This window comes from Urtica dioica, chromosome 10 (assembly GCF_054948205.1).
Source record: "Urtica dioica subsp. dioica isolate 48M chromosome 10, U.dioica_male_clone48M_v1_H2, whole genome shotgun sequence".
NCBI lineage: Eukaryota > Viridiplantae > Streptophyta > Magnoliopsida > Rosales > Urticaceae > Urtica > Urtica dioica.
Window position 1 is genome coordinate 24,559,169 of NC_142765.1, and position 13,315 is coordinate 24,572,483.

At 36.7% G+C, this 13,315-nt stretch overlaps 2 protein-coding genes across 4 annotated transcripts; both read right to left on the minus strand.

Moving 5' to 3' along the window:
• Positions 1-2,161: 2,161 nt before the first annotated feature.
• On the minus strand, positions 2,162-3,851 carry LOC149384355 (cinnamoyl-CoA reductase 1-like). Its single transcript, XM_089629364.1, has 6 exons — positions 3,686-3,851; positions 3,414-3,586; positions 3,145-3,330; positions 2,874-3,036; positions 2,616-2,805; positions 2,162-2,443 (listed from the first exon to the last, which is right to left on the minus strand). Exons 1-6 carry the CDS (start codon positions 3,804-3,806, stop codon positions 2,302-2,304), a joined length of 975 nt encoding a protein of 324 aa, XP_089485490.1. The 5' UTR covers positions 3,807-3,851; the 3' UTR covers positions 2,162-2,301.
• A 4,463-nt stretch (positions 3,852-8,314) lies between these two features.
• Positions 8,315-11,438, minus strand: LOC149384356 (cinnamoyl-CoA reductase 1-like). Of its 3 annotated transcripts, none has more exons than XM_089628769.1 (6): positions 11,254-11,438; positions 10,978-11,150; positions 10,713-10,898; positions 9,966-10,128; positions 9,742-9,884; positions 8,315-8,660 (listed from the first exon to the last, which is right to left on the minus strand). In XM_089628769.1, the coding sequence occupies exons 1-6, from the start codon at positions 11,372-11,374 to the stop codon at positions 8,643-8,645; spliced, it is 804 nt and encodes a 267-aa protein (XP_089484895.1). In that variant the 5' UTR covers positions 11,375-11,438; the 3' UTR covers positions 8,315-8,642. The 3 variants fall into 3 exon arrangements, with proteins under 3 accessions (XP_089484895.1, XP_089484894.1, XP_089484896.1); XM_089628768.1 differs by having other exon boundaries at positions 9,695-9,884; XM_089628770.1 differs by lacking the exon at positions 9,742-9,884.
• Positions 11,439-13,315: the final 1,877 nt, after the last annotated feature.

The window sequence follows — 13,315 nt, forward strand, 5'->3', positions numbered from 1 at the left end:
TTACTTTCCCTAAAATTTCCAAGTATCAATTGATTAAGGGAATACACGTCTAAGGTTTTCCATTTTGGGATTAGTTTAGTCGTATATATACAACGAGTACTTTATAATTTTTTTTTTTTTTTTTTGCTGAAAATACATAATGGGGACTTTTATATATTTAATACTTGTGATTGCATACGAGTGCCAAAATTAGGAAAGCGTAGGTAATGCTTAAAATCGACGTATCATTAGCCCCTGTAAAAACAGATTTAGGCTAAACTTTGGATCAAAGAAAGATGATACAAAACATGTTGTAGAAAAAGTAGTGGGAGACATAAGACGAGTTACATCTTCTTGGTTAAGTAAAAAAAAAAAGGATACAAATCCTTGACCTAAGAAGAAGGCTAAAATGACCATAAAAATAAGTCGCAAAACAGGGTTGGAGAATAAACAATGCTTTACATGTTAAGTCAATTGCAAGTGGATTAGCTCTCTATCCTCACCCAAAATAATAATAATCGAGGTTTAGTTCTTCTAGGCACTAGATCATTTTGATGACGAATAATAATATCAAAATATAAGGATCAACAGGAGGCACTTTCCTTGCTTTTTTTTTTCTTTTTTTTTTTCAAAAACACCGTGGTCAACTATTGATAAATTCAGCATGTAACATCATCACGAAGACACGGTGAAAGGACGTTATACACAAATTTTCACGCTATGGACGCTTAGATGAAAGTGATTTATGTTGGCAAGGTATTTCCTAAATTAGTCAATTAATTAACAATGATCAACTATCAAGCACAGACTCCACGAGGATATTACTAATTACTGTTTTCGAAACCTATAATTGCCTCGGATCTTTCTTAAGGCCATTTCATCCGGAATATTAAATTCATCGCGACTTGCAACGAATTTTGCATCGAAAAGTCCAACGGGCCGAAGCTCGCACGTGCCGTGACGACGCACGCCGCTCGGAGAAAGTTCCGGACTTCGTGGAAACCATGATCTGAAGAGGTGGCGAAGAGGATAGGGAAGAAGATCAACCGGGTCGGGTGGTGGTTCAAGCCGTGTTTGCCAGTATTTTTATTTACTTTTTTTTTACCCTAAATATTTATAAGAAAATTACAATGGACTACGCCACTTTGAAATGTTAAAATAGTTATTTAGCCAACATTTCAGATATAACTACTGAATCTGACATGACAAAGTTCATTTATAAGAAAATTATAACGGACTACGCCACTTGAAACGTTAAAATAGGTTATTTAGCCAACATTTCAGATAGAACTATTGAATCTGGCGTGACAAAGTTCATTTCTGTTATACTTTAGATATTTGTATAACGTTAATTTCTATTAATGGCTACTTATCAAAATTTAAGTCTGTACGAATCTGACATGGTAAAGTTCATTTCTGTTATATTTTAGATATTTGTATAACGTTAATTTCTATTAATGGCTACTTATCAAAATTTAAGTTTGTACGTGGCTAGTTAGCTACAGAACCCAATTTATACGTTAGCCCCCTGAATTTTTATATGTATATTAGCCTCCCTAATTTACAACTGTTTGTTTGTTTTTCAGGTGTACCCAATCTGTCTGTGCCCGCACAGGCTGTTCCGTCTCCCCCTGAAGACTATGATCTAACATCGGAGTCTACTACGCTCCCGAGCCCGTGCTGAGAGGAGAGGTGTTCGATGGAGTCGAGTCTGTGCGGTGCCTCAAAGATTGGATGATCAAGAACCACGGGTTCCAGCCGCAGTACGCCGTCTCCGAGCTCAGCGAGAAGAATTTCTGGAGGATGTTCGATCTCGAGTTCCACTGTTTTGGATTGTTAGAAAGATTTTTGAGATGTTTGTTTTTAGTTCCAGTTTAAAACAATTCGGGATGTTCTTTTGGTGCATCGTGAACATTTTGGTTAGATCAATGTGGTCTGTCGTAGAACAGTGAATGAAATTGGTCTAGTGTTGGAGATTTGCGAGTAATTGTTTGAACGAGAACTCATTAAAATGCTGGTATCCAATTAGAGAAATTTTGAATGTCGGTTTCACCTCATTTGTGCCATCCGAGCTCACCAATCAACCGTAGTCAACTGGTCTGGTATATGAAAGAAAAAAAAATGTTCTGGAAATACTATGATATAAAAAAATCAACAGAGTGGTGAACGCCAGACCCGAGAATAAATTGTTTAAGAGTTTGGTCATTTATTGATAGCAACAAAATGTGCAGCGAGTTGATGTGGCTTTGGTAACAACGGTATCTTATTCTAGAAACATACACGCCTATATCTATACATATACCTTGTAGCTCAAGGCACCACTTATTGAGCGTTGAGAAGCCCAACAGCGCGATAGCTCTCAATGGAATCGACGAGAGTCTCTTCCAGCGGCCGGTACGTCCATCCAAGGTTCCTCAGCTTCTCGTTGCTAAGCAAGATCTCATTATCAGCCGAGCCGTCAATGCTGTGCAAATGAGGTAAAAAAAACATTAGTCCTTTTTATCCTTACTTCCCATTCGGAACCCAGAAAGATGAATGGAAAATGTATAATTGGATGGATTCAACGACTTCATTTTCCTTTATTTTTTATCCTTAGTTGTTTCATTGGTAAGTTAGTTGGGGAGAAATGAAGTTACTTCTTGGGGTAATTGTAATGAGGAAACAATCTCTTGAGCTCGGCGACCAAATCCCGATTTTGGATTTGATTAGCGGTGCAAATGTATCTTCCTTGTGCCTCAGGCTTCTCGTACGCCATCAGAAGCGCTCCGACCACATCGCGAACATCCACGATCGACCTAAGCTTGTTCTCCAGCGTCTCGTAACCCTCTGCAACATCAACAAATAATCGTATATTCGCTCTTGCTTTTGGCTTTGAAATAATCGTTGCGCGTTACCTTTGACAAGCTTGAGGAGAACCAGAGTGCTTGCGTTGATGTTGGATTGAAGAACGGGTCCCAGAATCAGGGTCGGGCACACGGACACGACATCGAGCCCGGTCTTTTTCGAGAATTCGAACGCCTCGCTCTCTGCTTGGGTCTTGGAAAGGCAATACCAGTTCTGCATCACACGTGTTTCGAGGCATGTCCGTGATTAGTTCGTGTTATGAATCGCACATCGAAAAATAGAACGAGAACTTACAGCAATACTCGACTGTTTCTTTACTACCTTGGTAGCCCTGCAGAATTCTTGGTCGGACCAGCAAGTTTCATCCATGGCCTTGTGCTTTGGCCAGTTTGGGTTCAGACCCACGGCGGCGCCGGAAGACACGTAGACGAGACGCTTGACTTTGGCCTCAAGGCACGCCTTGAGAACGTTCTGCGTTCCCTTCACCGCAGGTTCGAGAACTTCCACCTGCACGCACGCAAGGTGTTCGAATAAATGCCCCAACGAAAAAAAAACTACACAGACCCAGGAAGTATAACAAGTATCGTTACTTCGGGATTCTGAGAAGTGGTGGAGGGAACGGGACTGGCCACGTGGAATACTCCGGCGCAGCCTTGGACGGCGGGGATTAGAGAGTCGTAATCCAACAGATCGGCTTTGAAAAGCTTCAGCTTCTCGTCCGATTCCCTCTGGAGTTTGTGCAAATGAGAATGCTTCTCATCGTCTACACACACACACAGAGACGCGAACAAAGCAATGAGAAATGATTGTTGTTGATGATGGGATGATAATGATGGAGGAAAATAAACGAGCAGCGTATTACCGGGCTGTCGAACAGTGCCGTTGACAGAGTAGCCGTTGGAAAGCAGAGTCTTGACCACCCACGACGCCACGAATCCTCCGGCTCCGGTCACCAACACCTTTCCCTTCTCAACAACCGCCATTTTCTGTCGAAAAAGAGAGAGAGAGAAGAGAGAGAGAGAGAGAGAGAGAAGAGACGGAGATTTTTTTTAATAGAGCGGTGAGATGTTTTGTTTGGTGTACAATAAAACAAACCGACAAGAAAGATGTGTGGTGGCCCGCCATTTTAGTATGAAATATTTTATTTCGCGTTATTTTATTAGTTAATCTAATGAATTTATATATGTAAAAAATCGTACAAATTTATTTAAATTTTCTTCACGCATATTTTTTCAAATAAAACATGTTAGCTGAGTTTGACATAAGCTGCGTTTGGTTCAGATTAAAAAACTCTGTTTTTGTTTTTAGAAAAAACTAAACTGTTTATTTGGTGTTTGACAAAACTGTTTTTACGAAAAACTTCAAAAGCGATTTTAGATTTTGTACATGAGAGGGAAAAGCTAAGATTCTTAGCTTTTACATAAAGTGTTTTTAAATTTGGTATATAAATTACTGTAATATTCTCATACAAAATATTATTCATATATATGTATATAAATAAGTATATTAATAATTAGTATTTAATTATTAAGAACATGTCTATTTTAGTTTTTTTACTATAATATATTTATTTTAACAAACATTAAATCAGTTTTTGTTACCAGTAACAAATGTTTTATAAACAATTTACCAAACACTTTGTCAATTTTTGAAAAAAAACAATTTAAAAACACTTTTTTTTTTAAATAAAGCTATGCTAAACGGGTCAGGACAGGAGTGAGAGTAGGGATAAAGAGATTAAACCGGTCAAATTCTTTTCTTTCTCACTCAATTTTACAACTTTTAAAAGATTCGTCATATTTTATTTGATTTTGACACTAAAGATTGGGTTTTGTGCCAACTTATTTTCTATCTCTCACTAACCTAACCGAATTTTTTTACAAAGATTAACCGAAATTAAATGAGATTAACCGAATCAGCCCAAAAACTTGCTACACCAACGCAAAAAAAAAAACAATAGTCAAATGACAGTTTTGCTAAAGAAAAACGACGTAAAACAGCGTCTTGATTTGACCGGGACTGTTGTGTACGAAATGGTGAAGCATATTCTCGAGGATATATCCGTTATCGATCAGAACAACTTGATTATAGATGAATAAGAAGCTGGAATTCGGAGAGCTAAAATGGTAAACAAGCTCATAGCTGGGGCTTTGAAAATGACAAGAGGTTTAGGGATTTCTTCGGAGGAAGTGAAGTTTGTTCCGAATAAGTTGCTAAAATTGTATAGTGACCATTGGGTAATCATAATATGCACTGATTTTGAAACACTCGTTCTGATTTCAACCTTTTGAACATGTGTTTGTTAGAATATAATTTCAACCGTAATCGATTGGAGTTGGTTGTTGAATTTTTGTAAACTCTAGAAAGAGCCAAAAATTTAAAAATGTTGAGATCCTATTCCCAGGCGATACATAAACTTGCTTTCCAAGTAAAAAAATGTCAAATAACAAAGGCTGATATATAGAAGGCTGAGATATCATATAGTTTGAGTAGCAGTGATAAAAGTGTAAGTTGAGTAAGCTCAGCCGTTAGATCTGAGTTAGTTATTTCTCAAAGGCTGAGATTACATGTCAAGAATGTATATACAAAACGTCAATACAATTCAAGCAATTCTATATATACAGTCAAAACAGTCCATCTCTCTCACTCTCTCTCTCTCTCACACACACACACAAACACAATCACATTCTCAGTTCTTTCTTGATTCTGTTGGCAAGAAAGAATAACAATGCCAGACAGTTTATCGTTCAGACTATACGATCACCGTGGAGCGGCGTTTGACGGCGAACAATACTACTGTTATCTTGACGTGAACGAAGATCCGCCGTACTCTCCGGATCCTCCGCCGCCGGAAGACGGCGAAGAGTACTTCATCCTCACCCTCGATTACGTCGGCGATTCTCGGGCCGCCGGAAGAATACAGACGCTCTGTCTGTTCAGCTCTCAGCGAGTTGTGGACCGCCGAGACTTCTACAACTCAACCGAGACCATCGTCTCCGACATGTTCGCCGACCTTCCGTGGCGGGTTCCGGCGGATCTGGTTTCCCCGGTCGGGCCGTGGCTTCGCGACTCGGCGACCGAAGCAATCGTCACCGACATCCCCGAGTTCGGCCACGCCTTCCGATCCGCCAGAGTGCTCTCGCTGAACGTGTACGTCACCGGTCCGTACCGTCCCGGCGGAGACGAGTTCGTGCTCGAATACTACACCGACGACGAGTACGAGGCGGCGTTGGAGGCAATGCTTGAGCGTTTGAACCTCGACGATGATGATGGTGATGGTGATGGTGATGACGTGGAACGCACGTGCGCGATATGTTTGGAGGATCTTGTGGGCGGTGGTGATGAGGTTGTACGGACGCCGTGTTTGCATATGTTTCACCGGCGATGCGTGGCTCTGTGGTTGGACGGTCGAAACTCGTGCCCTTCTTGTCGTCGTCCTGTCGTACTTTGACAAGATTTAATCGACGTGTCAATTCTTGTAATAATTAATTTTCTTTTTTTCTTCTATTCATTTCTTACCCCAATTACATCCAAATTCGTACTGAGATGGTTTCTCCTTGGGTACAGCCAAATCAAAATTCAAAACTGAATAACGAACTTCCATTTAGTTTCGTGTTTGTAATCTTGCCGGTTTATATATCTTGGTTCATATATGAAATATCATAAATTTGTTTCTTCAGCCTGCATATATTTTTTGGTTTATCTGAGATGGAGTGCGGCTATAGATTAATTAATAGATAGTATTCTTGTTAGCAGTTCGATTGGATACGATTTACATAAAAATCTGAATTCATTAGTTATAAGAATATTTTTTTGTTAAGACTATTGAATTAAAATTTGGTGTTAATCAATTGAGAACGGGAAGATTAGATTTCAATTCGTTAGAGTCACTAATTATATTAAGATATAAGGTCAGCGGAAAAATTTACATATATCATTTTGATTTTAGATATGAGATTATTCCTAAATTATGACATACTCAATACTTTTATACCAAAATCTAATGTCAAAATTAACTACAAAAGTATGACTTTTTTTTTTTATATTTGTTGGTAACAAAATACCTTCGATGAAATATCCTTTTATTTATTATTATTATTATTTATTTACTTAACATATTGCATTTGTATATATCTCTCATTACTTATTTGAACATCTCTCTCTCTCTCTCTCTCTCTCTCTCTCTCATGGCTGAGTTTTTTTGTTTTTGAGTTGTTCAATGCTCGCGGAAGCAAGGTTAGACATCTGGAAAATCTGAAGAAAAAAAAATCGTTTGAAAAATTTGGGAATTCGTTTGAAGATTTATTGACATCTTTGTCTTTTTATTGACAAAGAGTCAATAAATCTTCAAAGAATTATCGAGAATCATGTGAAGATTTATCGACATCTTTGTAAATAAAAAGACAAAGATGTCTGTTGATGCATTTTTATTGGCTAGGTTAATGGGCAAAACAATTGAGAATTCTAAAACAGAAGGTTATAGGTCATAATGGCCTATTGGGCTTTTTCGGTGAAATTGTTACAGGAACTGTTGTAACAATATGTGCGACAATTTGGCCCAGGTATCTTCTACTCCGATTCAAAGTTTGGGAGCGAAGAAAATTCAATTTTAATGAGTTTTTCAAGACCTAGAGCTATATAAAGCGCCGCACATGGCCTTAGAATCTCATGCACTCATACTTTATTATTCAGAGAAGTTTTGTTGAGTTGTTGAGAGTAAAGAACGGCTTGTGTTGCTTACGCTTTTGAGTGTGTATTGTTCTTCTGCTAGAGTTTATTTTATACGGGTGTTTGAGAGTATTAGAGGAAGACGTTAGGTTTATTGGTCTTTGTGAGAATGGGAAACATGTTTGTAGAAGTCTCTTAAAGAAATTATGTGGAAGCGAGCGAAGGGATCTAGGACTTAGGGGGAGCCTAAGTTGAAGTTAAAGAAGCTAGACGTAGGTTGGGTAGCTAGCGAGAGAGTCGTTGAGTGTAAAATCTTATTGTACCACGTTCTTGTAATAAACTGCTTTCCATCGGGCAAAGACCCCCCAGACGTAGACACGACTTGCGGAACTGGGTTACCAAGCTGTGTGTTCGATTACTATTTCGCATTATTTACGTTCACATTATATTCTCATTAATTTGAGAGATTATTACAAAAACCGCCTAAAACATATTCTGCAACAAACGCGCAGATTATGTAATTTTTATGTCCCCACCTAGCATAGCCTAGTTGGTAATTCGGTACCTAGCATAGCCTAGTAGGTAATTTTATACCATCTCCGAAATGAAGATTGTGGATTCAATCCTATCGCCGAACAAATGTGTCTTTCAAAAAAAAAAAAATTCTCTTTTCATAATAAAACCATGGCTCCGCCGCCTTATGGCATGTAACTTGTGATGGCAAGTCAAATGTGTGTGTCATTTTAAAAGAAGAATTGTATTAAAAATAAATAATAATATTTTTTAGTTTTATTTTTGCTAATAATAAACACAATAACTCAAACGTATTATATTATTTCTGGGACTTTTACATGGGCTTTTTTTTAATATATTTACTGAACTATAGATAATTCAATATGCCAAATGTATAGAAAGCTAATGATGGTCTTATAGTATCGCCGTCTGAATAGTATACAAGCATATAAACCATACCAACCAACAACAAAGGTAATAATAAAGTATCTTAAGCCTCAAGTCACCGCTATTGAGTAGTGTCCAAAAACCCAGCAGCGCGATAGCTTAGGACAGAGTCGACGAGAGTCTCCTCCAACGGTCGATATGACCAACCCAAGCCCTGCAGCTTCATGGAACTCAGCTTAAACTGATCATATTCAGCCCTGTCGATAAAGCTGCACACAAAAACAAGCCCAAGTTATTAAGTTTCTAAATTTCTCGATCTTAATAGAGAAACAAAATGCTTTTCATCATCAGTAGTGCTCAATGAAAAATTAATGGGAAGCAACAAATCTGTCATGTTCAACTTCAAATTCACTCTTTAACTTTTTCGTTTTACTACTTTTATTTTAACTGGTATAGTGTATTTTAAATTAAAACAGTTATTTAAAAATATACTACAATTGAGAAGCGGGTCTTCACTAATGTCAAAATAATTGTCTTAAAATTCGAGCATACATAATTTTCTTTTATTTAGTGAATAAGGAGACGAGATATTTATTTAATTTATGAAACAATTAGATTCATGCATATGAAAGGTCTATTCACGAGTTTTTACAATATTTTTTATTTTAGAAAGGAATATTTTGAAAATTCTCGTTGACATTCGTGCATATGTGTAATTTCTAACATTTAAGAGATTTGAACCCGCACTCTTACACAAGAAAAAGACCGAATAAAGAAAGGTTGTGACATCCTAGTTAGTTAGTAGAAATGTATAGACTCTGTTTGGTTAACTCGATGTTATGTATTTAATTTTTAAAATAAAAAAATAAGAAAATAATCAATTTAAACGTTTGACATTGTTGACTATTTAACAATGTTAAACGCAATAAATTACCACTTTCAAACGTTTGGTAAATTTTAGATAAGTTATCACTTTCAAACATAAATCTTAAATAAATAGTCAACGTTTGAAAGTGGCTATTTACCTAAAATTTACATATGAAAATGATTATTTACCTAAAATTTATCAAATATTGATTATTTAGTAATGTCAAATGTTTAAATTGGTTATTTTTCCAGTAACCCTTTTATAAAAAAAATGTAAATTTTTCTAATAAGCTCATGACATATCGCTAGTTTCCTGAAAAGTTACAGCACTACCACATCTTGCAGGAGTTTTTTTATTAAAAAAAAAAAAAAAAAAAAAAAAAAAAAAAAAAAAAAATTGGCAAATGATTTTTTTATTTTATTTTTATCCTTTTACCTGTTTGGGTAGTTGTAGTGAGGATATAAGAACTTGAGCTTCTCCACCAAATCATTAGTGTTAATCGGATGAGCGGTGCAAATGTATCTGCCTTGGGCCTCAAGCTTCTCGTACACCATGAGAAGTGCCTCGACCACATCGCGTACGTCCACCATCGGAAACGGCTTGTTTTGAATTGTTTTATGTCCCTCTGTAACTTGAAGATTATACAATCTCAACATTGTTTTTTTGGCTAGCTATTCGCATTTGTTGGTTATAAATTATTAATCACCTTTGAGAAAATTGATGAGGAAGAGAGAGCTGAGATTGGGGCGGGACTGGAAAACGGGCCCGAGAATAATGGATGGGCATAGAGACACGATGTCGAGCTCGGTCCTCCTTGAGAACTCAAATGCCTTGCTCTCTGCTTGGGTTTTTGCTAGGTAATACCACTTCTGAACCAAACCAAACAAAAGCAATGCCATAAATGATACTTAGGGGGGTCAAATGATAAATATTTTTTATAAGGGTAATAGAATAAAAAGAATTAGAATTCCTAGAGGAGTAAATTTAAATTTAAGAAGAATTTTTAGCTAAAATTTTTTGAATTTTTTTATTAAAAAATACTAGAGAAATTTGAAAAAAAATATTTTATATGTATGTAACAATAGTAAATATAACAGCAATATATGATATTATATAAAACGTAACAGTATTTATGAAAACCGACAATTTTTGTGGTAAAGCAAAAAAAAAAAAAAAAATGGTAACGGTTATATAGGTTAATTTTAATTAATTGAACCGATTTTTTTAGATTAACCATTAATTTTTTGACCGTGTAATTCGGTTAACAGTTAACCGAAATTAACCAAATTTTCAGTTTTAATTATCTCATCATATGCAATGGTGGCTATATAGAAATGTGAAACAGTGAATACTATTATATATCTAACAGACCTTAAATAAAAGAAAATAACAAAAAAAGAAATAAATAATTACAGCACAAACAATAATACAAATTACACGGTGTTCTGATTACCTTCTTTGCCTTGCAGAACTCTTGATCGGACCAGCAAGTTTCATCCATGGCCTGGTGTTTTGGCCACTTTGGGTTCACAGTCACGGCGGTGGTGGATGACACGTGGACCACACGTTTCACTTTGGCCTCAAGGCACGCCTTGAGAACGTTCTGTGTTCCCTTCACCGCAGGTTCGAGAACTTCCACCTGCACGAACGCAAGGTGTTCGAATAAATGCCCCACAGAAAAAAAAAATATACCCAGGAAGTATAACAAGTGACATTACTTCGGGATTCTGAGAAGTGGTGGAGAGAACGGGACTAGCCACGTGGAATACTCCGGCGCAACCTTGGACGGCGGGGATAAGAGAGTCGTAATCCAACAGATCGGCTTTGAAAAGCTTGAGCTTCTGGTCCGATTCCCTCTGGAGTTTGTGCAAGTGAGAGTGCTTCTCATCGTCTACACACACAAACACACAGAGACACGTACAAAGCAATGAGAAACGATTGTTGTTGATGATGAGATGATAATGATGGAGGAAAGTAAACGAACAGTATATTACCGGGCTGTCGAACAGTGCCGTTGACAGAGTAGCCGTTGGAAAGCAGAGTCTTGACCACCCACGACGCCACGAATCCCCCGGCTCCGGTCACCAACACCTTTCCCTTCTCGACAACCGCCATTTCCAAAGTGAGTTCATACAAGGCTGGGTATTCAAAAACCTGCTTTTATAATCACACACACACACACACACACACACACACACACATATATGTTCAGTATTTTGATCAACAAATGTGAGTAGGCAAAGCATATCGATCAAAGACTCCATTTTCTTCATTAACTACTAAATTGTAAGTCTCTTCTATTGAATTATAATCAATAAAAGTTTAATGTCCAATTAAAATATAGGTTGCATTTCTTGATTAAGTACATTAAGTTTCGTGGAAGTATTTCTTATCAGTTATCATGCATACTAGTAGGTTAATAGCTTTACCCAATGGCATAGTCTAGGTCGTAAGGCGAGGATTCAATCCCAATGAAATATAAAATGTTTTCTCTACATTGAAGCTTAAATGTTATTTGGGTTATTAAGTTATATAGCCACACGGATATAGTGGATTGAGATATAGCCCACCTTTGGTTAATTTCTTGTAAATAACCAAGTAAACTTATTAACAGATTAATAAAAGCCTTATTTAACACAACCAAACATATATTTTAGGTAGTTAATAGGCTGCCAAGTATGCAAGTTGGCTATTTACAAATTATTTACCAAAGGTTGGCTAATTTACAATTCATATAGTTTAGGTGGCTTACGTAGCCAATTTTTTGATGTTATTTATTGTTTGTACTTAGATATCCAATATATTGATTAAGTACTATTGAAAATATTCAATGGCATCACTTTTTTTTACCCCCCTTTAAAATTAGAGCACTAATTCAAATTTTACATCATTAGTCTTTTAAAGTTAAATTTAAAAACATTAAGCTGAATGTTAGATTCGATGTTCCTATTATATCTCTTTCGTGTGATTCTTTCTTGGCATTGAATCTCTTTGCAAGACTTTGGGAGTTGATGGTCAGTCTTTGAGCTTAAGCTCACTCTTGTGTATCTTGGAGTTTCCAAGCCAGTTAATTGATATATTCGTACATGAACTATATCGCTTTTTTCCGATTCTCTGGAGAGACTTCCCCGGATCCTTCTTGCACTGCTCTGCCTGAGCTCGTTGTCGTTCTCAAAGATATTCTCTCATTCTAGCATCAAACTGAGCGTTAATTGTTTGACATAATGAAGATTCTAGACCGAAGACTTTCTATAATAGGACGATCTGTTCTAGAGAGAAAGTGATACTAAGAGTTGTCAATGATATATGTGAGCATTCTAGTGGATTTTTTTTTGCAAATTATAGTTGTGAGTTTTGTGGTTCAGACATCTAGCGGTGATCTTAGTGGTAATTTCCTAGATCGTGTCCTTGGACGATTAATTCAAGTAGGGGAAAGATTTTCTTATGTTTTCAGCTTCTCGGATATCATCTATTGTACACAACAGCTTTTTCTCTTACATTTGAGCTAGGTGTTTCTCTTAAGTTTTTGGTCTACTCGAGCATTAATGCTCGGACCCTTTGATCTCAGGCGTTTATAAAAATTAAGTGTACAACATAAACCCTCTAGGTTTTTAGAGTTTAAAAAATACTGAGAAAATTTGTACTAATCGTTTGGTTTATCGCTCTATTCCAGTCGGTATGTATATTGCGAAGAACTTTGTCAATTGACAGTTGCATCTTCTTATTTGTAAAGTACTAAGAAACTTTATGTTTCGTTTTGTTTTTGTTCACTGCAATTTACAATCAATGCCGATTTATTTAGTCTTCTCTCTTTCATTTTATTCATTAGGCTGCGTTTGAGCTCTGGTCGGACTAGACATCAAATTGTTAACAGTTCATAAACTTTGTTCTATATTGTATTTCTTACTCTGCCCGACGTTTTGTGTTTGCATAAGTCCTAGTCGATGATCTATTAACCGTTACAATTGGTTACCTTGGAATCTTAATATGGTTGGAGACGTTGCTGGACATCTTTGCTTAGGCCTAGTTAACTTGGTATCTTTGTTCAACCTTCTA

What these genes read in the sequence shown, in the direction of transcription:
- LOC149384356 (XM_089628768.1), bottom strand. Translation starts at nt 11,374, where the DNA reads ATGGCGGTTGTCGAGAAGGGAAAGGTGTTGGTGACCGGAGCCGGGGGA. An exon ending in CCACTTCTCAGAATCCCGAA is followed by an intron (nt 10,899 to 10,977) that starts GTAATGTCACTT and finishes GCGTTCGTGCAG; the next exon opens with GTGGAAGTTCTCGAACCTGC. An exon ending in CCTCATCAATTTTCTCAAAG is followed by an intron (nt 9,885 to 9,965) that starts GTGATTAATAAT and finishes TTCAAGTTACAG; the next exon opens with AGGGACATAAAACAATTCAA.
- LOC149384355 (XM_089629364.1), bottom strand. Translation starts at nt 3,806, where the DNA reads ATGGCGGTTGTTGAGAAGGGAAAGGTGTTGGTGACCGGAGCCGGAGGA. An exon ending in TCTCCTCAAGCTTGTCAAAG is followed by an intron (nt 2,806 to 2,873) that starts GTAACGCGCAAC and finishes TTGATGTTGCAG; the next exon opens with AGGGTTACGAGACGCTGGAG. An exon ending in CATTACAATTACCCCAAGAA is followed by an intron (nt 2,444 to 2,615) that starts GTAACTTCATTT and finishes TCATTTGCACAG; the next exon opens with CATTGACGGCTCGGCTGATA.